The sequence below is a fragment of the Rhinopithecus bieti genome, unplaced genomic scaffold (assembly GCF_001698545.2).
Source record: "Rhinopithecus bieti isolate Rb0 unplaced genomic scaffold, ASM169854v2 scaffold_11964, whole genome shotgun sequence".
Taxonomy (NCBI): domain Eukaryota; kingdom Metazoa; phylum Chordata; class Mammalia; order Primates; family Cercopithecidae; genus Rhinopithecus; species Rhinopithecus bieti.
This window is the reverse complement of record NW_016807677.1, coordinates 5,475,703-5,502,470: the sequence shown is the minus strand read 5'-3', so window position 1 is coordinate 5,502,470 and position 26,768 is coordinate 5,475,703. Positions and strand designations below refer to the sequence as shown.

General features: G+C 52.0%; 1 protein-coding gene across 2 annotated transcripts in view; it reads right to left on the bottom strand.

Annotated features, from left to right (window-relative positions):
* Window positions 1-9,172: 9,172 nt before the first annotated feature.
* The window catches only part of DRD2 (dopamine receptor D2), a 66,227-nt gene continuing 48,631 nt past the window's right edge, over window positions 9,173-26,768 (bottom strand). The window contains exons 2-8 of one of the 2 annotated variants that reach the window (XM_017883008.1): window positions 24,352-24,667; window positions 17,777-17,886; window positions 16,616-16,752; window positions 15,175-15,365; window positions 13,924-14,010; window positions 12,107-12,434; window positions 9,173-10,500 (exon numbers count right to left, since the gene is read on the bottom strand). In XM_017883008.1, the coding sequence (XP_017738497.1) occupies window positions 10,307-10,500; window positions 12,107-12,434; window positions 13,924-14,010; window positions 15,175-15,365; window positions 16,616-16,752; window positions 17,777-17,886; window positions 24,352-24,636 (1,332 nt within the window). In that variant the 5' untranslated portion in view covers window positions 24,637-24,667 and the 3' untranslated portion in view covers window positions 9,173-10,306. The remainder of the gene's footprint in view (window positions 10,501-12,106; window positions 12,435-13,923; window positions 14,011-15,174; window positions 15,366-16,615; window positions 16,753-17,776; window positions 17,887-24,351; window positions 24,668-26,768) is intronic. The other variant, XM_017883009.1, reaches the window with a different exon arrangement.

The following is a 26,768-nucleotide window of genomic DNA, read 5'->3' as shown; positions in this document are numbered from 1 at the left end:
ACAACTTGGCCAGGCATGGTGGCTTACACCTATAATCTCAGCACTTTGGGAGGCTGAGGCAGGCAGATCACCTGAGATAAGAGTTTGAGGCCAGCCTGGCCAACATGGTGAAACCCTGTCTCTATTAAAATACAAAATTTAGCTGGGTGTGGTGGGATGTGCCTATAATCCCAGCTACTAGGGAGGCTGAGGCAGGAGAATTCCTTGAACCCAGGAGGCAGGGGTTGCAGTGAGCTGAGATCACACCACTGCACTCCAGCCTGGGCAACAGAGCGAGACTCCATACACACACACACACACACACACACACACACACATATATATATATAAAGGAAGGAAGGATGGAAGGAAGGAAGGAAAGAAGGAAGGAAGGAAGGAAGGAAGGAAGGAAGGAAGGAAGGGATTTAGACAACTTAGGGCCTCTCGCCTGGATGGAGTAGGAATTGGTGAAAGTGCAGCTGGGCTTCTGGCAGGGCGTCTTCCCCCTGCACTCTTCACCTGCCCCTTCAACCTCGAGAGGAGACAGGAACCTGGGTGACGGAGGCATGGGGAGAGGTATCACTGTGGCTGTAACTGAGGAAGGGGCCCTGACTTGGAAAGCTGCCTTCAACTTGTCCTCCAGTCACTTCCAACAGAACCCAGGCTTCCTCCCCCTCCTTTTTGGGGATGCAAGCCCCCCAAATGAATCCCCTCTCCATTCCAAGACACCTACGATCTTTTGCCACTCGCCTCTGAGTTCACAGGGGCCCTTGCATCCTAGCAGACCCCTTCTGAAGATGGTGGGAGGTACAGCAGTGAGGGAAGCAGAATCCTCCCATCTCATGTCTTGTGTTCTTGGCTCCTTACCTCAGGCTGGGGTGGGAGAGCCAGAGACATGTGCTTTGCTCAAGGGGCAGAAGCTAAAAGTTCAAAGGAGGTTTCTTCTTGCTATTTAAAGTCCCAGCCAGCCACCTGTTGCCGCACTGACCACAGCTTTCCAGTGCCCCTGATCCCAGTGCATGGGTCTCCCTCATGGCCTTTGCGGGGTATAGGAAGGGTGCACTCCAACTGTGGATAAGTCATCCTATGTGAGATGCGAGGTCTCTGGTCCCCAGTGCCACCCTTCACCCTTCATCGTGTCCAGTTTTAAGGCCAGATTTCAAACTCTGAAGTCAAGAAAGCTGAGGCTCTGAGTCTCCTGTTTAGAGATGGATTAGCCTGTGGAACCAAGTTGCATATAGAGGCCAGTAGCATTAGTATGGTGTGCTTGTATGCGATTTGTCTAATGTAGGGTATATGTGTGTGCATATGTGTGTTCACAGTAACTTTATGTGACCAGAGCCCTAGTTCAGCTTCCAGGAGAGCAGCCAACAATTTGGAGGGAGTGGGGACAGGATGAGTGTCCTGGGGCTCTATCCTGCTCCTTCTATCTCCCTACACTGCTAGACAGCCCAGTAGAAGCAGCCCCTCCCACTCAAGGATGTTTTGCAATTGTCAGAGAAAAGGAATCATCTGTCCCACATTTTGGCCAGCTCTGAGCCAAGCTGATTGGCAGGCCCACCTCTGCATGTCATTCTCCTGGTCTGGGTACTCCAGTCTGGGCATGGGGCCAGCAGCCAGCAGCCTGGCATCAGCATGGTGTGAGAGAGGTGGGGCAGAGGAAATGTGTTGCCCACGTGCAATCCTGTTGAATTAACAAGTCCCTTTCAGCAGAGCTAGCAGCTTTGTGTCCTCCATCCTTTGGCCTCTGGACCACAGCTGCAGCCTGTTGGGCCCTGGGCCCTTTACCACCGCCTTGCCATAGCTTATGGTCACCATGGAAGGTCAGATGTAAGCCCAGGAAGCTGGAGTGTGTCCTAGAGCCGGGGTTGTAAACTGAGCCTGCACATTAAAATCTCCTGGGCGAGGGGCTTTTAAAATATACCAACGCCTGGCCCTACCCTCAACCAATTAAACCAGAACCTCCAGGGTAGGAACCTGGTGTGAGCATCATTAACAATTCCCAGGTGATTCTGAAGAGCACCCAGGTCTGAGAAGCACTGGGGCGTCCCGTGGTTTCTCTCTGTGCCCTTCCTTAGATAACCCTGCAGACATCAGTGGCCAGCAGCTTGGGTGTCAGAGGTCTTTTTCTCTCCCATTTGGACTCCTGAGGACTGGGGGCAGGGGATACTCAGCTGACTGTTCCATCCTCCTACTCCCTGCTAGCTGTCCAGCTCAATCTCTTTAGTCTCACTGAGACTAAGCCTTAAGCAAAACTTGTAGTTAAGATGCCCCTAGGAGTTCTATCTTTCCCAGAACATGCAGGAGCAGGAGGAGGGAAGTGGAGGAGGCACAGGGCTGTTTGCTTCTCCTTGCACTCTGAAGTCTCCCACCTGCCGGGATCCTATCTGCCCTTCCAGATCTAACTCCAAATCTAGGACTCTGTGAGTGCCAGAGAAGGCTCTGGGGCTATATCCCTCCAGCCAGGGGAGCTCAGATCCATTGGTGTGAGTGATCAGGAAGGAACCAAAGGGGGAGAAGAGTAGCTGGCTGATCCTGTCGGAAAGGGCTGAGAACAGAGAAAAGGCCTTGAAGAATAGAGTTAGAAAAAGTAGGTGATCCTTTGCACCTAGAGTCGAGGGATGCCATGTGGACAGGACTGTCTCTGGGAATCATTTCAGCTCTGGTGATCCTGAGTCTAGGCAGAGATTCTCACACCTCTGCTCCCTCCACTTCCTCTAAGAGATAACTCTTAGACGTGACTTCAGGCCAGCCCATGGCCCCTCATTACCTACCAGTGTCCTCTTCTGCCCTATCAAGCCACTCCTAGCCAGACACAGACACACACACAAACACACACAGTATCCACTTTGAGTCCCATTTCAACACAGCTGCCTTCTAGAGCTTCCCTAAGGATGTTTAAAATTGGGTTTGAATGAGGCCCTTGAGATTCCCAAGGAGAAGGTCTCCAGTGGAAGTTCAAGCCCTATTTAGGGGAGACTGGGGATCGGGGGATAAGAGCTCCCTAATTTCTTGCTGGGCATCTCCTCTTGGAGGTCCTGTAGACCCCTTCAACTCAAAGTGTCCCAACCTAAGCATTCTCTTCTCCCTCCACAAGCCTGACTTCACCCTTTATACTCCATTGTAGTTGAAGGTATCCAAACTCCTAACTTAGGAGCCATTCTGGACCAGCACTGGGAGGATGGAAGCCTTCTACATCCACACTGCTCAGTAGGATAGCCGCCAGCCACAGGTGCTGCTGAGCACTTGAAATGTGGCTCATGTGACCAAGGAATCAAGTTTTTTTTATTTCAATAAATTAAATGTGGGTATCTAGCCACATGGGAACAGTGGACAGCACAGTCTATACCTGTCTTGCCTCCTCCAGGCAGTTGCCATGTTGCATGGGGTCGATCAGGAAGGGGTTTTCTGGAAGATGCATATGTTGAATGAGGACAAGGACAGACAGAAGAGGAGCAAAGCCTGGACTGGCTAGAAGGGGAGAGGATCAGCTGGGGAATGTGAAAGAGACACAGCTGCTATGGAGAGCAGACAGTGGCCAGCCGATGGAGGGACAGTGCTGTCCAGGTGTGGGTGGGGAGGTGCATATTCGGTGGAGAGACCCTAATGTCTATTCTGATTTGGGAGCTCCCACACAGGATGAGGGACAGTTGGGAGCTGCTGTCGGTTTCCCAGCAGAAGGAGGATGCAATCAGAACATGCTATGCATCCTAAAGACCTCTTCAGCTGTTTGCAGGATGAGGAAATGGGGGTCAGTGGTGGGAGATGGGGACCCTGCCCTATGGGACTTCAGAGCCAGGCACACCTGGCTTGGCATCCCAATTCTGCCCTTTGCTATCTGTGGACTTTACCAGACTTTCCAGGCTTTGGCATCTGTATTTATAACAGATTTGCTATCTCAGGGATGCAATTAGATCACGCCTATCTCCAGCACACATTGGTACTCACCGTCACTTCTCTCCTCTTCCAGCTTTCTGGTCCTGTCCCTTCTCACCAATGTTACTCAAGTAACTCCCTCATTACCCTTTACCCATATGACAGCCTCCTTTCCCATTCTAAACTGTGCTTGAACCAATGCAGCCCACCTCAAGGAGGACATTCCTGGGTCCTGGGAGATGGCATCCCCTAGCCTAGCCATCCCCAGAGGTGCAGGTAACCCAGATTGTTCCACCTGGTTCCTTTCTTGTGCTGGGAGATGGAAGCTGTTGATGGAACCCTCCAGTTATGAGGCTGGGGATCCTAAAGGAGCAGGGAGGCTTGGCAAGCTGTCTCCACAGCAAAGTGTAGGGCAGAGGCCCAAACGGGCTGCTGCCACTGTCTAGATGGGAGGCAGGACTGCAGGGATCAGCAGAAAACTCCTCAGGGGTGAAAAGGCCTATGGGAAATGAGGAGACTGGGAAGACCATGTCCCTCTCCAAAGCCAACCTGAGGGGAGTGAGCCCCAGGGAGAGAATGACAAGGGGCAGGGCTGAGAAGGGGAGGAAACAGGGCTCCGGGCCTGTGGCAGGGAGGAGAGGAAGGAGGGAGCCCCAGGACTTCCTGCATACACAGATGGCAGCTCTGGGGTGATCTTGTGTTCAGGAACATCCTTTCCTGATGCCCCCCGTGCTTACCTATACAACACATCTCACCAACATGTGAGGGCCTCCAGAGAGTTAGGAATCCAGCCCACTCTGAAACCAGCCAGCCTTGCTGCCTTGCTGCAGCCCCCACCAGCCCCAGGCCCCTCTTCCTGGTAATGCTGAAGACTTCTTCCACCGGTGCCTTCCGGGATCCTATCTGCCCTTCCAGATCCAACTTGCCTGTCCCTGCCCACGAAGACTTCTCCACTTGCCCCCTGGAGATGCTCACTCCTTCCTCAGGGGCATTCTGTTCCGACGCCCAGTGTAGTGAGGTTGACAGAGCTGCTCTCAGGTCCACCTTCCTTGCTCATTGCATGCCACATCACCACGCCCTACTTGTTTCTGCGTTCCATCCAGTCCCCTCTTAGTGCCCTGGTGTCTGGGGCTCAGAGGCTGCTTCCTCCCTGCTCGCTGAATCATATCACTGGTAGCAGGGGTCTTTGCTGTAAGGTCATGTAAGGGACAGAGGATGGGAACCAGGCTGTGCTGAGGTTGGGGAGGGAAACTGTGGGTGGCTGGGTCTAGTGGACCCGGGCAGGCAGACCTGGGTTCTTATCTTGGCCAAGTCATTTACTAGTTGCAGATCCCAGGTTGCTAAAACTATCTTAGCTTGATGGTATCATCTAGCATCAACAATGCTTATCTCTGGGTCATTGTAAGAATTAAACCTGATGTGCTGCCAGTCAGAGGGCAAGGCAGTTAATAAGCACTCAACACATTCATTTCTTGCAGTTCCTCCTAAATCAGAGGAATGTTTCTCTTGCAATAAGACATAGACAGCCCATCCTCTGGGAGCTCTTTGCAAGGATGCTCTTAGAAGCCTCTGCCCATTTCCCTTTGCCGATACACTCAGGTAAGGAAAGGGAGACTCTCCTTCAGTGCCTTGGTGTGGGCTGAGACACTGAAGCCCCCTGGGAAACACCTACGGATCAGGTCAGTTATAGAGCAAGGGCCAGCCCCACTAGCGGGTCATGCCTCCTCTACCCAGAGCCTGGGTGAGGTCTGTGCTGTCAGCTCTGGGAGAAAACCAACAAGGGACTTGTCTCCTGCAGTGCAGTGTCCTGCCTCTCTTGCCCCTCCCATGCTTTTCCCTGCCCTAGACACAGCACAGATCCTGGTCCCCCAAATGACCTTGCCCACAACTTACGCACTCCTGGGGGCAACAGGACAGAGTGTTTGGAGTTGGGCCTGATGAGGAAAATCCAGAAGGTGTGGACGGTCCAGCTTTGTCTCTGCACAGTCCATGGCCCCAGGCCCTGCCCCTCCCAATCCTGGAATGGCACCACCTCCCCCCTTTCCTGAGAGCCATCCTTCACCTCCTTCCTGTGCAGCTCTGACTCCCCCTGGCCCTGGGATGCCAGAGAGGTGGCCCCCTCTCCCTGGCCTCACACGCAGCTCTGGGTGTCAGAAGCCAGGTGTGAATGTGGGAGAAAGCCACATGCAAGTGGAGCGGTCATGCGGCACTTCCTATGAACCTGGGGCTGTCTCTGGCTCCAGTTGAGAGTCAGAGTTCTCTCCACATCCCTCCTTACCATTCCCTCTCCTGTGCCTCTCTGGGCCTCTGCTCCAATGAGGCCTTATTTGCCAAGTAGCAGAACTGTGATAAGAGAGGAAGCAGGAAGCTGTTCCTACCAGGTACCCCCTTCCCACGTCCCCTCTAACCCCCCAAAACCAGGGTAGGTCTCCCCACACCAAAGATGGTCTGCTCTCCCTCCACCAGCCTCCTGCTTCCCCGTGCCCTCCCAGAAACTAGTGTAGCAGAGCCAGGGCCACCTGGTTGGCAGGAGAGGACCCTCCAGCACACAGATGCCCAGACTGGCTTTCTCACTCCTGAAGCCCCACTAAGAACTGCTCTGCCCCCACCACCTACCCACTTGCTTCCTGGAGCAGCCCAAGTTGTGTTGACATGCACCCCAGGCTGTTACCCTACAGGTCTGGTCCAAAACAGGTATTCTTTCTCTTTTTAAAAACATCTTCTGACATCCTAGCATCTTTCAACTGCGCTCAGCCTGGTCAGAAGCCTGGGCTGGAATTGGACAATATAAGATGCAGAATCAGAAGATCTACCCTGAAAGGGAAACCACCCTTTCTGTATGAGAGGTTTCTGTTCTGTAAGTGGCGATGATAAGAATGCCCCTCACTCCAGGCTGTTAGGAGAAGAACATGCCATCAGGGAGGGCAAAGCCCGCAGACAGGGCCCTGTGCAGATGGAAGCTAAAGCTGCGCACTGAGCCCAGGTCCTGGGACCCAAGAGGACAGTGAGCCAGTGGGACACAGAGAGGGTTGGGCCACCAGGTAAAAGGAGCTATGCAGTCCCTGGGGACAGGGATGTTTTGGGAAGAGATTCCAGATAGGACGGGATGCTGGAAATGCCCCCAAAGCAGGCCAGGCTTCAGTGTTCCTAGCTGCAGGCAACTGGCTGTGCCTGTGCTGAGACCACCTGGAAAGCAGGATCTGCAGCTGCTTCTTTCAGGGCCTCCTGCCCCAGCCACGCAGGAAGTAGTGGTCCATGCTGTCAGTCTTCCTGCCCCCACTGGTGCCCTACCTCATTGTTCAAGGCCAAGGCACACCAAGGCTGCTGTGTCACACGTCGTCTAATAGAATGGTGCCTTGGAAGTGCACAGCGTGTGCCTGTGCTGTGTCTGCCCTCCCTGGGCTCTGCCTTGGGGAAAACGGAGTCTTACATTGTTGTGATCCCACTAGACTGAACTCACGAAGGCAGGGCCGGTGACCATTCTTGACTGTTTTAATCCCAGCACCTCACCCAGGGCCTGAAGCACAAGAATTGCTCAATAAGTATTCCCTGAGGAAGACAGCAGATAGGTGGATGAAGCAATGCAATTTCTTAGCCTGCTGGACAGCTCATCTTCTAATTCCCAGGACCCTTCCCCAGCCCAGGGCCATCTGAGAGTCCTTCAGGAGGAAGAATGAGGGCCTGAAGCCTTGAAGACTTGCAGTCGCCTCTGGGTCTGTGTGACCTTTGTGACTGTGTGATTTCGGTTCCCATCTAAGATGACATGTGCAAAGTGCCCCGCTGTGCCTGGCCCTTAGGTGGTGATCCTGGGCTGTGCTCTAGGAAAGGGCAGGGCAGGGGGCAAGGGTGCAGACTCTATCTGCTGTAAAGGCAAATGAATGATCCTTTGATTAAAAGGCACTCTACAGAGTGGCACAGGCACAGACAGAAACCTAGGGAAAGGCAAAGAGGAGTGAAAACTGGAGGCTTCCTTTCCACCCTGTCGTCAAGAGCAAGAGACCATCGTCAGGACCTCTCTGGAGAGAGTCAGAACCTGGGCCACCCCCTTCCACCTTGTGTTCCCGTGTCGTGTCGGGTCCTACTCCTCCCATTTCTTTGCCCCTGAAGTGCTGAGGGGGGAGAGAGGGTGGAGCCCAGCCCTCCCCCTGCCAACTCTAGCTGTCAATCTGCTGTCTGGCAGAAAGACATGAAGCCTCGTGACAACTGTGGGCAACTTTCCTCTGCCCCGCCTCCCGCCCCTGCCCTGCCCTCTTCCCCTCTGCTCCCTGTCAATGCTCTTTTCACTCTGCTCTGGGTCTCCCTTCCCTCCCTCCCTTTCTCCCTCCCTCCCTTTCTCCCTCCCTCCCTTTCTTCTTTCCTCTGCTTCTCTCTGTCATCTCTTCCAATCCTCACATCTGATAAGCCTGTATACCCTCATAAGATTGCTAATCGTGGGATGTACTTTTAAGCATCCATCTGGGTCAAGATCTTTCACAGAGTTTGAGCACGGTATGTGTGCAATGGGGATGGGTTGGGTACCTGGGGCTTCTAGCCCTCTTGGGGACCTGATGCTTTCCCCAGGAGATGGTCACTGGGTCATTGGTCTCCCTGAGTTAGACTAGGGGCCTGTTTTGCACGCCTTCCAGAATCAGGGTGCTCCTGGGGACAGGAGCCTCTCCCAGGGCTTAGCGCTACCTTTAGGTTCAGGGAGAAGATCAAAGTCCATAATTAACTGTTCAGGGCAAGTTAAGTGCTCCAAACTTTGGTGCTAAAAATATTGTATTTAGCATGCAAATTACGCCCTGACAGCTCCCCAGAGCCTGAGCCCGTGGGTGCCAGCACCTTGTTTGTCATCACTGCAGTTATTCTCAAGGTGGTAAGAATATTCCTCCCTCACTGGGTTGATTTACGCTTCATTTGTAGAAAGTCAAGTTTCTGTTGTCAGGGCAGTACCAAGTTGTGGCCCCAGAAGACTTGGAGCTAGGGACCCGCCTGGAGACCGAGAGGAGGGAGAACTGTCCAGGCCGCAGTGGTCAGGGGCCTTCTCTGCTTCTCCCAGCCTGCCCTAGAGGAAGGGGATCCTGACACGGGACAGAAGACAGGGCAAGGGACACAGGCAGACACAGGCAATGTCAGTACATCCAAGGCCACTTTTCCACAGAGGCTTCTCTTCCCTGGTGGGTGACAGGGCAAAGAATGGGTCCTTCAGAGGAAGCAGGAGCTGCAACAGGGGAGGTGGAGCAGTGGGGGCGACCTGGCTTTCCTTGAGTTAGACCCTGCAGACACAGGGGTCTCGCTACACTTGAATGCCAAGCATGGAAGTGGCGCTGCTCCCTTCTACCCAGGGGTCCTGGAAGGTGACTCATCAAAGTTTTATTAGTTTGGTGCATGGATAGTGATGTTACAGAGTCTGGGGCCCAGGGGCTCTCCCAAGCTGCAGCTTCCCCTCCTTCCTCAGGGCAGGACCAGGCCAGGCCAAATGGTTTTCAGCAGCCTCTTAGCCATGGGCTCCTCTAAGGCAGAGGCAGTGGAAGGGAAGGGAAACAGGAGAGAGAAAAGGCCAGAAGGAATAGAAAAGGAAAGTGGTTTTGCATCAGAGTGTCGCAGAGGCAGCCCCTCAAAGAACCTCTGACATCCCCAAGCCCAGGCTCAGATAGAGTTCCAGGGCCTGACCTCCCTGCCAGGCCCCAGGCTGGCCAGTAAGTGCTGTGAGAAGGGATGCATTGCAGGGCTGTCAGAAGGCAGCAGGCTGGGCTAGGGCAAGGAGTTCCTCTCCCCATAGACCCTCCTGGGCCCTTCAAGATGAGGGTTCCTCTTCTCAGAGCATGTGGAAACCACTTGGGGAGCTGTAACGGGATGAGGCGGGTCCGGACTCGCCAGGAAAGTAGAGGTCCACATTGGGGTGTGGGAGAGAGCTAAGGTTTTTGGCTTGGGAATCTCTGGGGTCCATCCTGCTGTCTGGTATTTACATGGGTCTCCCAGGACTGAAGTTGCCTGGCTCCTTGGCGAGAGAGCTTGCTTCCCTCCTGTGGGCCTTGCAGGGTGTGAACTGTTCATCTCCCCCCACCGCCTGCTCCACGCCAAGCCCCACAAACAGAGAAAACTGAGCCTCTGGGCCCTGACTCTGGCTCCAGCAACCCCAGAGCCCCAGAGGAAGGTCAAGGAAGGCGGCTGCATCTTTGGTGCCAAGGATAGGGGGCCTGGAGGTGGGAGGGGGGACTCTATGAGCTGCCCCTGAGCTGGGAGGCCCAGCCCCAGGGCTGGTACCATGCCCAGCTCACTAGCACTGCCCTGGCAGAGTGAGGGTGTGTGGGCAGTGAGGGGCACGGAGCCAAGCGAACACTGCAGGGCCTGCCGGGGTGAAGAGGAGGCTGGTCCACCCGGGCCTTCCTGCCAACGGTTCGCAGGAGTGAGGCCGGCCGGCCTGGGCAGGGAGGCGGGAAGCAGGCTGCTGTGCGGGCGGGCAGCAGAGTCAGCAGTGGAGGATCTTCAGGAAGGCCTTGCGGAACTCAATGTTGAAGGTGGTGTAGATGATGGGGTTCACGGCGCTGTTGACATAGCCCAGCCACGTGAAGGCGCTGTACAGGACAGGTGGGATGTTGCAGTCACAGTGTATGTTCAGGATGTGTGTGATGAAGAAGGGCAGCCAGCAGATGATGAACACGCCTGAGGGAGAGGGCATGGTCAGGCTGGTCCCCAGGGCCGGGGAGGCATGGCTGGGAACAGCTGCACCCAGTGTGCCCGGGCACATATGCCAAGACGGCGGGCTGTAGCCACAGCAGCACTGTAGGAGGAGTCCCGGTCTTGGATCCTAGACCTGCCTCTGACACCCACTTGCAGTGAAGGATCCCTTCAGCTCCTTCAGCCTCACTTTCCTCATTTGTCCCTTTCCCACCTCTTAGGAAAGGGTACATGGGTTAACAATAAATCCAAAAGGTTACCATTCTGACCCCGGTTAGCCAGTAGAAATGGATATATCTACTCTACTTCCAGGTCATCTTTGAGGGCTATAGACCAATGCCACTTAGTTCTTATAGCATCCCCATGAGGTACGTAAGAAAAATGCTCACACCAGCTCTGCAATATACCCAAGGTCGCTCACTCTTGAGCAGCGAAGCTGAGAGCTGAACTCCGCCCTATCCAGGTCCCCAAATGATCTTGCTCCAGCCTTCCCCCAATTTCCCCAGCCTTGGTGGGTACATACTTGCTCATCCCTGCCTTGAACTATGCCCTGTCACCCAGGGCGGCCGCCTACCTGCTCTGCTCACCTAACTCGGGTGCACTTTTTCCAGGACCTCCTGCGCAGGTGTGACATTCAGCCTGGAAGCAGTGTGTACATGGAATGCCCTACAGGCACAGGAGGCATCCCTGGAGACCGAGGGCCGAGCCCCTGTGGACTGCAGCAGAGGGCCTGGCTCCAATCCCAGCCTACCACATCCCAGTCCCATGATCATGAGTGGTCCCACGGAACCAAGTGCTGTCATTCATAAAAGAAGGGAGGTAACAGCTGCCCCACTCACGCCCCAGGATCATCAGGCAGTCAAAGGGGATTCAGGTGCTTCCTGGAAGACAGAGTCACAGGGGTCCCTCCTTTTCCCAGCCACCCATATCAGTCCACCTTTTGGGTTTTGACCTTTACCACGTGGTTTTCTAGACTTCTATTGAAAAATCCTGCTTTGTGGACAAGGGCTGCTTTTCATTTAGATTGGGGGCCACTCCCCAACATCCCTTTTATTTTTCACAGCTCTGGTCCTATGGAATCTTGCTTGAGTGAAGTGAACTGAATTTCCCAATTCCTCAACAAGAGCAATAGTAATAAAAACCATAATAATGACACTTACATACGGATAGTGCTTTGTAGCTTAGAAAATGCTTTCACCAATGGATTGTCATGACAACCCTGAGAAGTAACCTACTCTACAGATGGGGAGTCTAGAGAGAGAGAGTGACTTTCCTGGGCACACAGGCACATGAGGTTCTGGTGCCAGCATAATAGACTGATCAAATTCCCAGACTCTAGAGTCAGACTACCTGAGCTCAAACCACGGGTCCTCTTGGTCAGGTTTTATAAATTCTAAACCTCTGTTTGCCCATCTGTAAAGTGAGCACAAGTACAGAACATACCTAATAGGGCTGTCTGTATGTCAATGGGCTTGGCCTGTGCCTGAGGAAACGCTAGCCCCATGATCCTGCAGCCATGGTTAGGAAGGACATGGCAGGGAATGGGACCTTTCGCAGACACGGCTGTGGCCAGCAGCCAGGGCCGACTCACCGAGAACAATGGCGAGCATCTGAGTGGCTTTCTTCTCCTTCTGCTGGGAGAGCTTCCTACGGCTCATGGTCTTGAGGGAGGTCCGGGTTTTGCCATTGGGCATGGTCTGGATCTCAAAGATCTTGGCAATCTTGTGGTGGTCTTTGGCATGCCCATTCTTCTCTGGTTTGGCAGGGCTGTCAGGAGTGCTGTGGAGACCGTGGTGGGACGGGTCGGGGAGAGTCAGCTGGTGGTGGCTGGGCGGGATGGGGCTGTACCGGGTCCTCTCGGGTGGGCTGGTGCTGGAGAGCATCTCCATCTCCAGCTCCTGGGCTCGCCGGGCAGCCTCCTGCACCAGAGGCAGAGGGCTCTGGGTAAAGCCGGGCCAGTTCCCAGGCATCAGCCTCCCATCTCACTGGCCCCTCCCTTTCCCCCTCTGAAGATTCCTGCAGACACCACAGGGTCACCCTGCCAGGGAAGCAAGGATGTCACTGAGGCATGGGACCCAGGACCCATGGCAGCCCTGGCAGGATTGTCCCTGTCCTTTTTCCCATGGCAATCCTCATGCAGCCTTAATACCCCACCTCTGTTCTGCCGGGGCTGAGTACCAGGGACTTGTCTCTTATAGCCTGAGCAACACTTACTGTTAGCAAAGTGCCAGGTGCCCCACTGGCTGCTGGGGTCAAGAGCTGATGATGTTTGGTCCTGCCTCCAGAAACTCATGTTCCGACTGCAAAGAGGGCAGCCACCCCTGTTCTCCCTGTCAAACAAGGGGCCCAGTGCTCCCACTTCATGGGTATCTGCACCTGCATACACACATGGGCTCCATATTCTCCTGGATAGACTGATCCAGGTGCCAAAGGGCTGACCCCCGGCGCCCCACATCTTCCCTGCTGGGGTGACCTAGAGGGCCCTGGCATGGATCCACTCATGACCTCCTGGGTTCTTCCGTAGGTTCTGTTTGAGGCCTTGGAGGTGTTAGTCTGAACTTCTGAAGTGCAGCTTCACTATGTGCCCAGGTGGCGTAACTGGGCTGCTGCCTTGGCCCTGACTCTGAGGCTCTGTTTTGGCATCTGCCTCCTAAACAGCTTCTTAGAGTCCTGTCCTTGCAGTGCAGGTGAAGGCAGGGCACCTGACCTGGATTTTGTATGTGGCCCTCTGTGGGTTCTCTGGCCCTGTTCTCCATCCCTCTGGAGGATGGAATGCCTGCTGCTTGCATCCTGGTACAGCCACCACCTGGCAGAGGTGGGGGTCTGCTGTGCTTCTGCACCTGAGGGCTCTATGTACACAGATGGCTCCACCACCAGTCCCTGCAGTTGCTCTATTCCGTCCTCCCCCAGAACCTGCCCATCCATAAGGCAGCTCATGTCAGTGGAAAGAACACAGGTGTGGATTTCAGAGTCACACAGGTCTGGGCTTAGTGTCACCAACTCTTGAGATGGGTGAGTTGCCTAATCTCTCTGAGCCTGTTTCCTCTTCTGTCAACTGAAGATCGGTTCGATCAAGGAGACTTACCTCCCGGGGTCGAGGTGAGGATTTGATGAGATAATAGGGATATGGTAGATGTTTGAGAAATGCGAATAGCCATTATTATCATTTTTATTATGTTGGTATGGCCAACCATTTTCTTGTGCACATCCATGCCTTGCAGAACCAAGGTGTCTCACTCCATGCCTCCTTGGAGGTGTGCACAGTGAGTCTGCCTTCAGCTGAAGCAAGGTGGGGGTTTCTGGGGGTGTTTCTCCCATTGACCAGCTTCTGAGGTCTCAGAACCATGGCCAGTGGGCTTCCTTAGGGACAGAAAGACCTTGCTCTGGGTCCCTGGCCTGAGCACTTACCACTCTCCGCCTGTTCACTGGGAAACTCCCATTAGACTTCATGATAACGGTGCAGAGTTTCATGTCCTCGGGGTGAGTACAGTTGCCCTGTGGAGTGAGCCAGCACATGGGTCACACAAGGTGGTGGGGATGGCGAGGGAGAGAAACCCAAAGTGCAGCAGTCCATGGAACTCAGACTGGGCAGAAGGGCTCAGAGATCAGTAGGGTGGGGGCCAGAGGAGGCAGTTAGGGCAAGGGAGAAGGCTGGAATGAGACAAACAGTGGTAGGTAGGACGAGGGACACAAGGACCTTGTTTTTTACGGAGCACCTGCTAAGGGCCTGGCACTGTGCTAGGCACACTTACATCCCTTCTCACATGGAATCCTCAAGACCACCCTGTGGGGCTGGTATTTTGATTCCCATTTAACAGATGAGGAAACAGGCTCAGAGAAGTTAAGCAACTTGCCTAAGGTCACTCAGCAAAAAAAGTGGCAGTGACAGGATCTGAACCCGATGTGTCTAACCCAAGAGCTCTTGTTCCTTCTGTGTGGGCACCTCTTTCCTTTCCTTTCCTTTCCTTTCCTTTCCTTTCCTTTCCTTTCCTTTCCTTTCCTTTCCTTTCCTTTCCTTTCCTTTCCTTTCCTTTAGTTTCTTCCTTTCCTTTCCTTTCCTTTAGTTTCTTCCTTTCCTTTCCTTTCCTTTCCTTTCCTTTCCTTTCCTTTCCTTTCCTTTCCTTTCCTTTCCTTTCCTTCCTCCTCCATCCTCTTTCCTTCTGTGAAGGACTGAGTGAAGGGGAGAATTCACAAGACATCGGGGGAAAATGGAAGAGCAGCAGAGGAGAGGCATAGTGGAGAGAAAGTCAGGAAAAGGGATGTGTGTTTGGAGGGGAGGACAGAGAGTATGGAAGGTAAAGGAAAGAGGATGGAGGAGTCAGAGGAAGCTAAAATGAGACAGAGAAACCAGAAAAAAGGAAGAGAGGAGCCCACGGGGGTACCAAGCAAGAGTTGCCACCTTCAGTCACAAAGATCTCCAAGCAAAGACTTCTCCCTGTTGTTGAGTGTCATGGACCCTGCCTCCCTCTCCTGGAGACTCAGATTGCTCCGCTGAGGTCCATGCCTTCAAAATCTGCCCTTCCCCAGCTCCTGGGAGTTCCTTTAGCCTAGACCTAACCCTTGCTGAGGTGTCCCAAACCCCCACCTGAGCATAGGATGAACCCTCTTGGTAATGGTTAGGTGGGGACACTTGGAGTTGGTGGGGGGGTGTCTTGAGACCTTTAGTGGAGCCCTCAGGTGGGCCCTGAAAGCTCGGCTGCTGCGCTTGGTGTTGACTCGCTTGCGGCGTCTGCGGAGGACAATGTAGATCTTGATGTAGACCAGCAGGGTGACGATGAAGGGCACGTAGAAGGAGACGATGGAGGAGTAGACCACGAAGGCCGGGTTGGCAATGATGCACTCGTTCTGGTCTGAGGGAGGGAGAGCCCAGGTGGGCAGGGAGTCAGCGCGCCCACTGGGCCATAATTCCACAAGAGCCCATTCATGTCCTTCCAGGAATGAGGAGCGATTTTACAGAGAACATGAATGCGACTAGATGTTTAAGGCTGCCTGGTCATCTTAGATATATATAAACGCACAGCAGAAACCAGAGTATTAAAAACATGTTGTGAGCAAAAAGCTAAGCTATGATGATGGACTGCTCCCAAGTCTTTCCATTACTATTCCCTCATTACTTCGTCATTAGTTTTGTCATGTCTGGGCATAAAAAGTGAAGCTGGAGTATCCAGAAGGAATGACACAAAAAAACTTTTAAAAGAGTAAACCATCATTTTAGTCTGACCTGTGTCTTGGGAGAGGTCGGCTACCTTTTAATGTTTGCAGCAAGATAACTTGGCTCTGTTTGTTGAACTCACTTGTGTTCCTATGTGTTTCATGTTTGTGTGCACTCCAGGTCTACCAGATGCCTGTCCTCTATCTCAGGGCCTTCCTGCATTAATCCAAGTATGTTTAGTGCTATTCCCACTTCGAATTCCTGTGATGCTTATAATAGATACTGAACCACACATTTTCAAGGCTTCACTGTATCCTATGTTGTTACGATCTCCAGAGGTGCACACCTGCCATCGCTGTTGCCTCCCTGATGAGAGAAAGTTCCACGCTGTCGGGGGCTTTTTGTTCTCTCTGTCTGAGACACTCCTAACTCTGCCTCCCACAGAAATGGGCACGTGGTCAGTTCACCTCCTGTTCGCTTCTAGCTTTCCTGCTCCAGGTGACTCAGGCCTGGCCTGGGTTTAACGGGCCCTGAGGGCTGCAACTTCATTACAAAAATACCATTGTCAGGGGCAGATGGAAGCCCAGTAAGCCTCCCCTATCCCATGTGCATGTGCACATATATACACATGCAGTTTGTGAAGCATGTCTTGCCTCTTCAACTTAATAAACAAAGTTGAAAATTCCCAGACATCCCCCTGAACCATTATCCCCACTCCTTATCCAACTCCGCTGTGTCCTGGACCACAGTTTCCTCTCTGCCAACCTAGGACAATTCTTGAATTGGGCTTGGCCCAGGACACGTAGCCTGGACTCAGTCCAGGGTGGCGATAGGCCCCCATTGGGCCTCCACCCATATCTGTGCCAGGAACTCTGCTCCCTCAGGGCCCTTTGAGGGAGCAGGGGCCCAGGGCCAGCCGAGCCCCAGGCAAACAAAAGCAGAACGTACCTGTGTTGTTGAGTCCGAAGAGGAGTGGGCAGGAGATGGTGAAGGACAGGACCCAGACGATGGCGATCATGACGGTGACCCGGCGCTTGGAGCTGTAGCGCGTATTGTACAGCATGGGCATGGCCACAGCTGTGTACCTGCAAGGGCGGGGGACCCTGAATCTGGGGTGCAGGCCCAGGGACCCCTCACTCCACAACATGCACACACCAGAGGCACCCTCACTCCTTGGGGCTAAAAAGTTGACACACCTCTATGAAACTTGCCTGAGATGCTAACTCAACCCTCCCTCCTGTCCCCAAACAAAGATGGCGAGGACAGTTGGCAAAGCCCAGACACTTAATTACTGGTGAGCTATTGTTTACTCTTGGCTCATATCTGTTATTCTAAATAGCTCCACTCAGATTTCAGGCTTTTCAAAGAACCATGGCCTGGATCTTTCCACCTTTGAAACTGTACCCACTGCACTTGTGCTGAGCCCATGAAAGGTGGAAATGTTTGTTGATAAATTGTTAGCCAGGCCCCTCAGAGCAAGATTTAAGCCTTAGTTACTAGGAATTAACAATGGCAATTGTTTACAATCCTTCATCACATTTGTTTACCTGGCACTTCTCATTCATTAACTTGTTTCATCTTCCAAGAATGCTGTGAGGGAGATAGGGTCATATCTGTGCAAATTAGTGGAAGGCTCCAAGGATGCGGCTCAGCAAGGTGTGCATGGCCTGGGACCCTTGGCCATGTGCTAAGGACATAAAATGCATAACCAGATACTATAGCTCCGGGCCGCAGGTGTCATCAGTGTGGGTTTCTAGAAAATGAAACTGAGAGCTCTGAAAATGTCCATGAACTGCCCAAGGTCACGTGAGTAAGAGGTGATAGAGCTAAGGCTTCCATCAGAATCACAGTATTTCCCTTTTATACCAGTCACTGTCTGAGTATGCTTGGCAGCACCACTACCCATAGATGGCTTCTCTTTAGGGAGTGTGTGCTCTCCTAGCCAAACATACACACATGCACGCCCATACACACAAACGCACGGACCCACATGCACACAGCCAGCTGCACAGCACCACACACACCAGACACAGCCTGGCTTTGAGAAAAGCTGGGGCAGAGGGAATGGTGAGTGGCCAGAGCAACCTCTTCCACCCTGGCTGGGCTCACCTGTCGATGCTGATGGCACACAAGTTCAGAATGCTTGCCGTGCACATCATGACGTCCAGAGTGACGAAGATGTCACAGTGAATCCTGCTGAATTTCCACTCACCTACCACCTGGGGATAAAGCAACATAATGGATGAACAGCAGGAGGGGGAGATCAGCTTAGGTCCTGTAGACTGGTACTCCTGGAGCCAATGAGGTCACAGACTCAGGAGGCAGCTGCGAGTCTTGCGGGCATTCAGCTGGGGTATGGGGCATGATGCCCTTGGGTGTCTGAGGCCCTTGCCCCTCGCTCGTCTTCTCGCAGATACATAAGACCACTTAATGCCAATTACTGTGCTAGAAGAAAGATAGCCAACTTATACGGCGGGTCTCAACTTTCAATCTTAATCTCTGCAATCTTTGTTAACCCTATGTGTTTTCTTAGATTCTGTATTTGTGTATTTGGCATCCATTCATCACAGAGACACCTATATTGACTATATTTTTCTATTTTCTCTGTTCCTGATATTCTGGCACTTCAGAGCCTCGCAGACCCACAGAGAGACTTCCCGTCCCAGAGCTAGTTAATTCCTGAAGACAGAAAGTGACTGACTTAGGATGCCTCTCAAATGCAAGCCAGCCACCCTGTTTCTCTAACTCACACACACATCAAGCCAATATTTCCTTTGTCCCAAATTATCTCAGGTACCAGAGAGACAACTAGAGATCACCCCTATAGCCCAAAGCCCGCCAGGATGATTGAGACTAGCCAACCCTAGGTTGCTTTTTTTTTTTTTTTTTTTGAGACAGAGTCTCGCTCTGTCGCCTAGGCTGGAGTGCAGTGGCGCGACCTCAGCTCACTGAAAGCTCTGCCTCCCGGGTTCACGCCATCCTCCTGCCTCAGCCTCCCGAGTAGCTGGGACTACAGACGCCTGCCACCACGCCTGGCTAATTTTGTGTATTTTTAGTAGAGACAGGGTTTCACTGTGTTAGCCAGGTTAGTCTTGATCTCCTGACCTCATGATTGGCCCACCTCGGCCTCCCGAAGTGCTAGGATTACAGGTGAGAGCCACTGTGCCTGGCCCCCTAGGCTGTTTAATCTGCTCTGCCTTGAGTTTCCTGTGGGATCCCCAATAGGGCTGTGGCCTGGGCTTTCCCTTGTCCCTGATTCTGCCTCCTTACCCAAGCCTGCTGCTTCCCCCTGCACCCCACATGGCAGGTCGAGCATCTGGCTTCTAGGGATATTGTGCATCACGTTAAACTCTTCCCAATGGCACTGGCTTCCCTGTGTTGTCACTCAGCCATACCTCTGTAGATTAGGTTCCAGGTAAAATTTTAGAATGCCCATGAGGAAACTGAGAACCAGTGAGGAAACCGAGCCTCCGAAAAGTGCAGTGATTTCCCCAAGGCCTGTGGGCTCAGTTCCTGGTCCTGCTCTGGCCCAGGCTCTGGCTGCACCAGGCAAGCCCTTCAGTGGTAGGCGCAGTACATGGCAGAGTCGGGGCCCCAAAATTATCTGTTAAGAATAATGGTGAAGATGAAGACTCTCCATGAAACAGAGAAGAAATTTCTGTTCCTTCTTATACCCAGAGAACGAACGAAGGCAGATCTGGGCTAGTGCTCGAGGAACACCCGAGTGAGCTGGGGTGGGCAGAGGGGTTGCTGTGATGAGCTGTGTCCTTGGTAGGATGGGAAATGAAGAGTCTAGCTCCTGGCAGGAGCATGTTTCTCATACATACATGCACACAGGCACACACACACACACATGCACACACACTGCCCCCCACCTCATACCACCCATTCACACACAGGCACACATGGCAGACTGTCGCTAGCACTCGGGAAGCTTGGAGCAGCCCCAGTTCCCTGAGGATGGAGTCAGGACAGGGAGATGCACCTTTGGCTTCTATCAATAGGAGCAGAGAGGAGCGGGAAAGCCCCCTCCCGCAGCCTGGAGTAGGGCAGACTGCGTGTCACTGTGCAGCTCGGCAGCAGGGCTAATTATAACCTTGCTCATTCTGATCACTGCCCTCTCTTCTGCTCCTAGTCATCCAACCAAACGCTGGCATTTAAGCTCAATGATGGGCAAGGCAGCTGCTGTCATCTTGTGTGGCAGAAACAGCAGCTTGCCCCAGAACACAGCAAGCCTCTCATGCGGCACTGTCTTCCCAGGGGCTCACATGGGGGCCTCGTACCAGGGCCTCTCCTGGCTCCCTGTGCTGCTGCGCTGACCAGGTGGGCAGGAGCTGACAGCTGGATGTCTAGTTTGGGGGTGGAGGCAGGAGGGCACATAAAGGGCTTTCCTGGCATAAACAGAGTGTGCCTTTAGGGTACCACTGGGCAGGGAACCAGTGCCACCTGGTTTACATCCCACTTTGAAGCCCCTCCTAGGACTGGTACTTGGGGGCCGCTTTCAGGTCCCTGGGGAACTAGGTTGAGATATCAGGGCCTTCCTCCCTGTCTTCCTCCTCTCCTTCGCTCCTCTCTACCATCCTTCTTTCCTACAAACACTTATTGAGCAACTTACTGTGTGCCAGGCTCTATCCTAGGCTCCTGGACACGGTTGTGAGCAATTCAGACACAGTCCTGCCTTCATGGGCATCTTAAATCTGTACTTGTACTGGCCTATCTGGAGCCCAGAATAACAAAGAGATTTCCTCTGTGGTCCCAGGGGAAGCTGCCTTGGAGAGTAGTTAGGGCTGCTAATTTAAAGACTCAAGAAAATGCACTGGTGGCCACTGTCCGTAAAACATCTACTGTGGGCATGGCACTTTATCTCATGTACAGTTCTTAAAACTTTTACAAGAAAGGCTTGCTTATCCCATTCATAGGTGAGGGAGCTTACGCTCAGAGAGGCCGTGTAACGGGGCCAAGTTCACCCGGCAGGTGTGCAGCAGAGCTGGAATCTGAAGCATCACACCCCATGCTCTCTCCTAAGCTGTCCTGGAAGGGACCATCTAGCTTATCAAAGTAGGAGGTAATTATGTGACAAGCACTTGATAAGCATGAGGTGTGAAAAAGAAAGATGATTATTTCAAGGGTGCACAAAACTAGGGAGGGTCAGAGAAGAAAACAGAACAAGATCACTTGGTGGTTTAGTAGCAGAGGAAGGAGTGGTCCCAGGTTTGCTAGTTGAACCCAAGGCTCTTTTCTTCATACTCCCAGGCACCCAGGCATCATTTCTTAATGCTTTTGCTCACATAAAGCTGAGATCTGCAGTATGGGCCCTGAGCTGGCTCAGCTAAGTCCTAATAACTATAATAATACTAAGGATTTACCATGTGTCGGGACTGTTCCAACCACTTGACGCTCATGTCTTAGAATGCAGACAGTAAGCCTCAGAGGCAAATGACATGACCACCTCTCCTCCGTACCTCCAGCCAGCTACTCCCTCTCCCTGCTGGGTGGCTTTGTTGAGAATGCAAGGGTCTCCCTCCCTCTCCTGGATAATTTTTCCTAAAGCATCACTTCTCCCTGAAAGTCTTCCCTGACATCCCCATGCTGGGCCACATGCCCCACACCTCCTATGGGGACTGCTCCACTGTCACCTGCAGCAGGCTGCAGTGTAGGAGCCCTGTCAACCTCTGCATCCCCAGCAGGCCAGTGCCTTAGCCCATTGCACAAGGATTGGGGTAAGACCTCAGAGTGCTCAGTCAATGCTGACTGAGTGAATGAATAACTCTGAGATCTTTGTTCATCTTCTCAGTCTCCTGTTCTCATCTAGAAAATAAATGCACACAGGAAGCCCGTCTTTAAAGGGTTGTGAGGCTAACATGGAATGGCACATGTGGACATCAGGAACTCTTCCCATAGCATCTAGATGGAAAGGAGTAGAGCTGGGAGTTGAACCTGGTCCTCTTACTCCAAAACCAGTGTGCTTTTTGTACACTGAACAAGATAAATAATGCACACCTAGTCCTAAGCCAGACAGGTGCTGGCATGGCATTGCTGGAAATGGAACAGGAGGAAAAAGTCTGGATGACAAGAACATGTCTTAAAGAGGAGACAGTGCAGGGTGCGCTGACAGGGCATCAGGGCAAGGTGAGACGCCACCTGGGACATTCTCTAGGGACAACAAATCTCTGAGATAATGTCCATTAAACAAGGCTCAGTGCCCAGCTCTAGTTTGATGAGATGCTGTGGGAGAGTTTGAGCCCTGCCCTGTGAGAACGGCTTCTGCACCCTCCTCCCCTGACACACTCAGCTTCACCTTTAAAATAAGGTGAACAAGCATGTTTAAAGGATCTGTTTGAAAGACTTATAGGTTCCTGAGAACCCCCTATAGCCCATGTATGGATTTGTCCCTACCCAAGTATCTGGGTAGAGACAGGGGGTCTGGAAGCCAACAGAAGCCATGCCCAGAGCCCCGGGCAGAACACACATTCCTTTGGGAAGAGGGTACCTACTTGCCTGGAGTGAACATAGGGAGTACTCTCTCCTTCCTCTTTATCCCATGGGGCAGTGAAGAGGAATGAGGAGTCCTCCCTATGTGGAGCAGTGCTGGATGTCTATTGTCATCTTCATCTTAATCATCATCGCCCATGGCTGACATTTACGTAGTGCTCACTGTGAGCCATGTACATTCTAATCACTTTTAATACATCAATTTATTTGATCCTCAACAATGCTATGCTGTACGATACTATTATCTGCATTTTCTAGATGAGGAAACTGAGTCACAGAGAGGTTGTTTGCTCTGCCATTTTCCCCTATGGTCTGAGATCTAGGACATCCTTTGGAAGAGGGAAGAAGGAGAGGATCAAGTGTAAGAATTAAGAAGGCATAGACAGAGTCTAGGGGCCCTCATAAACATGGATCCAGGGGGAATTGGACTCCTGGCCTGTGTCAACTGAATATTTGTATGTGGTTTTGTATTTGTTTTTCCTTTTGGCTCTTCCTTAATATCCAATTAGGTCATTCTGGAACTTGCAGCCTGCGTTGGCTGTAGTAAACCAAGGGGTGATGGATCAGAGCTCCCTTGGGGTCAGGGTGGTGGTGACAACAGTAAGCGCACGAGCCCCTTGGGGGCCCGGGGACAGGAAGGTGAGCTACTTTCCACCAGTCTCACCTCCTCACCTGAGCTTCCTCATCTAGATGTCTCCTCTGTTTAAACCTACAAAGCTTTGGCATTTTCTTTCAACAACCCCTTCCCTACAGGCAGGGATGGCCTCAGAGGCACTGGTCAATTCCTCTTCTGCTCAGGGCAGGAAGGTAACGGTTCAGTGGGCAGAGCACCGGCACTTTCCTAAATGCCTGCTCCCATGCCTTCCCATGCACCCAGACTCCCAGGTTGCTTCAGCCTTGGACAGGCCACCCTAGAAAGCCAGGCAGAGAAAGCGGCAGGATCCGGCTTGTGCCCACTGATGATCCCTAAATGCTCCCACATCTGCTTGCTGGCTCTGAAGCTGTCTTCCTGGAGAAGAATATCTGCTTTGGGATTTCTCCAACAGCATTTCTCCCTGTGACCTGGGTGAAGAAAGGCAACTTCTTCTCCAAAGCCTCTATTTCCTATTTTTTTAATTTTAATTTTTATTTTAATTTTATGTTTGTTGAGACACTCTGTCACCCAGGCTGGAGTGCGATGGTGCAACCTCAGCTCACTGCAAACTCCGCCTCCCAGATTCAAACAGTTCTCCTGCCTCAGCCTCCCAAGTAGCTGGGATTACAGGCGTGTGCCACCACACCTGGCTAATTTTTGTATTTTTAGTAGAGATGGGGTTTCACCATGTTGGCCAGGCTGGTCTTGAACTCCTGGCCTCATGGTCTGCCTGCCTTGGCCTCCAAAAGTGCTAGGATTACAGGCGTGAGCCACTGTTTGTAAAGTGAGAAGAGTAACATGGACTCCCAGGGTTACCAAGAGTATTCACTGGGTCTGTGTCAGCAATGCATCAGGTACAGTGTCTAGACTGTGCTGCCTACTCCCCATTTTGAGGTGCAGAGCTGGACCGAGAAATGAGTGACTATACAATGATTCCTAACAAAAGGGCTACAGCATAGTCCATGGCAGCCTCTACCTGGAGGTCCTGGACAGGGCCCCAGAATAAGCTGCGGGAAGGAGAGGTGATATGGGGAGCATAGAGCAGCAGCCCCATTTCTGAAGTGGGGAGATGGGAATGAAGGTTTCAGGGGCCTGGAAGCATAAACACGCCCCTCCTTGGGGATCCTCGCCAGTTACTCCTATTTCCAATATGACGTAAGGAGCTAACTCTGAGGCCAGAGTTCCAGCTTGGACTTGCCAGCGTGTGATGCTGCAGCAGTCACTCAACTTCTCTGACCACCTGGTTTATCAACTGCAAAATGGTGGCAATAATGCCAGCCTCTGAGCTGCTGTGAGGGTTATACAGAAAAACGCTATGTTTAAAGTCCTTACATGAGGCCCAGCACTTAGCAAACACTTTACAATTGGTAGTTACGATTATTAAGCAAACAATCTACCGGTTTCGAAAGGAGAAAAAGTAAGCCCAGAATGAAGGAAAAACCACCTGGGGAAGCACCAGGAAACTCACTGGTAAAAGCCAGTGGGGAGCTAAAGTCCCCAGTGTCCAGGGCAGGGCCCTGCTGGAGAAAGTGCTGGAGCAAGCGGGGGGCCCACCTACCTCCAGGTAGACGACCCAGGGCATGACCAGTGTGGCCACGAGGAGGTCGGCCACCGCGAGGCTGACGATCAGGTAGTTGGTGGTGGTCTGCAGCGCCTTCTCGCGGGACACGGCCATGCACACCAGCACGTTGCCGAAGACGATGACTGCGATGAGCAGGGTGAGCAGCGTGGCATAGTAGTTGTAGTGGGGTCTGTCTGCCTTCCCGTCCGACCCGTTGAAGGGCCGGCTCCAGTTCTGCCTCTCCAGATCATCATCGTACCAGGACAGATTCAGTGGATCCATCGGGGCGGCGGAGCCACTGGGTGGCCAGGCTCTGGCCAGGAAAAACGGACACAGAATGTCAGTGGGAGGGCCTTTTGCAGTGGTCTCCAGGGAGAAGACCAACTCCTGGCATTTAATAATGAGAATTCTCCAACTCGGGATTTTAAGGTTTATGGCTAAGAATTTTCTTAAAATGTTGGGCCTTCTGCCACTCTTTTGCTAGCAAGTTTTTACAGCTAGTAGGACAAATGAGCAAGCACAAATTTTTTTAAACATATAAGATGAGCTTGAACAGAGCTGATCCATCATTTATTTATTCCTTCAACAAACACTTCTTAAGCATGATCCATGCCCCACATACTTGAGTGAACCAGGCTTGCTACCTTCCAGTCATCGAAACAGAAATGGGTATTCATTCATTCTTGATTCTATAAATATTTATTAAGCAATGTTCTATATAGTTCTAGAAATATAAGCAGGAACAAAATATACATGGCTCTGCAGATCACATTCTAGGAGAAACAACAGCCAATTAATCAAGCAATTACATCTATGGGTGATAGTTAGTAGGAAATGGAACAGGGAGAGAGATACATAACCTCAGGTATTCAGGAAATTCAGGAAAGTTCAGGTATTCAGGGAAGGCTTTCTGGAAGAAGTCATGTTCAACAGACAGACACCTGAAGGATGTGTAGGAATTAGCCAGGTAAAGAACTGGGAGTCAGTGGAAGGTCTAGACATTGGAAGCAGTATATGCAAAGCACAGAGATAGAAAACAGGTGGAGGGCCTGAAAGAGATTCTGGATAGATGATGCGGAGGGACCTGGCAAGGGTTGAGTCTGGGGAGGTTGCAATAGGCAAGATCATAGAGGGCGATAAAAGTCATGCTAGGAGTTTATACTTGATCCTAAGGGCAGCAGGAGCCACATAATCAGATTTGCCTTTCAAATAGGTGATGCTGATAGCATTGTGGAGAATGAAGAGGAGGGGCCCAGAGTGGAAGCAGGACACCAGCTGGGAGACTGTAACAGGAATCCAGATAAGAGATGATGAGGTTTGGCAGGATGCAGGCAGTGAGGGCCCTGCAGAATGGGCATCTCATCCCATGGAGGGGAAAGATGTCTTGAAGTAAGTATCATCTGGGATGAAGTAGAAGGAGAACTTAGCCTGCTAAATGAGAGAGGTTGAGGGGGGTGTGTTCCAGAGAGACAATATGACATGGCCCAAATCATCAAACAGCAAACAATTCTGTTTGGCCAAAAATGTAGGGTATGGCAGTAATGCTGAGGATAATTAAACTGCAGGGACATTTGTAGGCCAGATTGGGTCTTGTCAGCTGGAAAGTCACTGAGAAGTTGGGCCCAGAGACATGACCCTATTGGACTGGTGTTCTAGAAAGGTGTATGGTGTAGAACAGAGCTCAGAGGGGAGTGACGTTTTGGCTGTAATTTAGGTTAGAAATTGTGGTCATCTGAATAAAGATAGTGGGAATGAGGATGGAGAGACCTGTTCAGAATCAGCGGTTAAACTGGAAGTCAATTTCATGGTCCTTGGTCCTTGGATAGGTGTGGGGCAAAAGTGGGTATGGGACAAGCAGGGAGATAAGAAGTCGAGGGTAATGCTAGGATTTCTGCCTGGGGCTCTGGGAGGCTGGTGTGGCATATTCACAGAGAAAAGGGACCACAGGGGCACAGGAGCAGAGTTGGGAGGCATCAGGAGTTGATAAACTTGACAGCCTGAGTTTTGGTTGTGACTGAAGCATAATACACGGATAATATAGTTGGCTTTTCAGCTAACAAAAGTCTTCTTATTTTACACAATAGAATTAAACTTATCTGCATTCCAAGGCATTCCATACAAAGCACATGACTTCCAGGTAGTTTGCTACCCCAAACTGAAAACCGCCAATTGATGCCATTTGGGATGAATGTGATGCCATGTCCAATCAATGAACAGGGCACACCTCCTGCAGTGGGTCAGAAGGGATGGTGGAAAAGGGTCTGCCCAACCTCCACACTCTCATCCCTGTCTGACACACCCACTCTTCCAGCTTTAGTAGAAGAGTATGGATCATGTCTTACCCACCACCATCACTCTGGAGCCTTGGGGAAAAGCAAAGTGCCTAATTCCATGTGGGGTGACATGGAATGCCA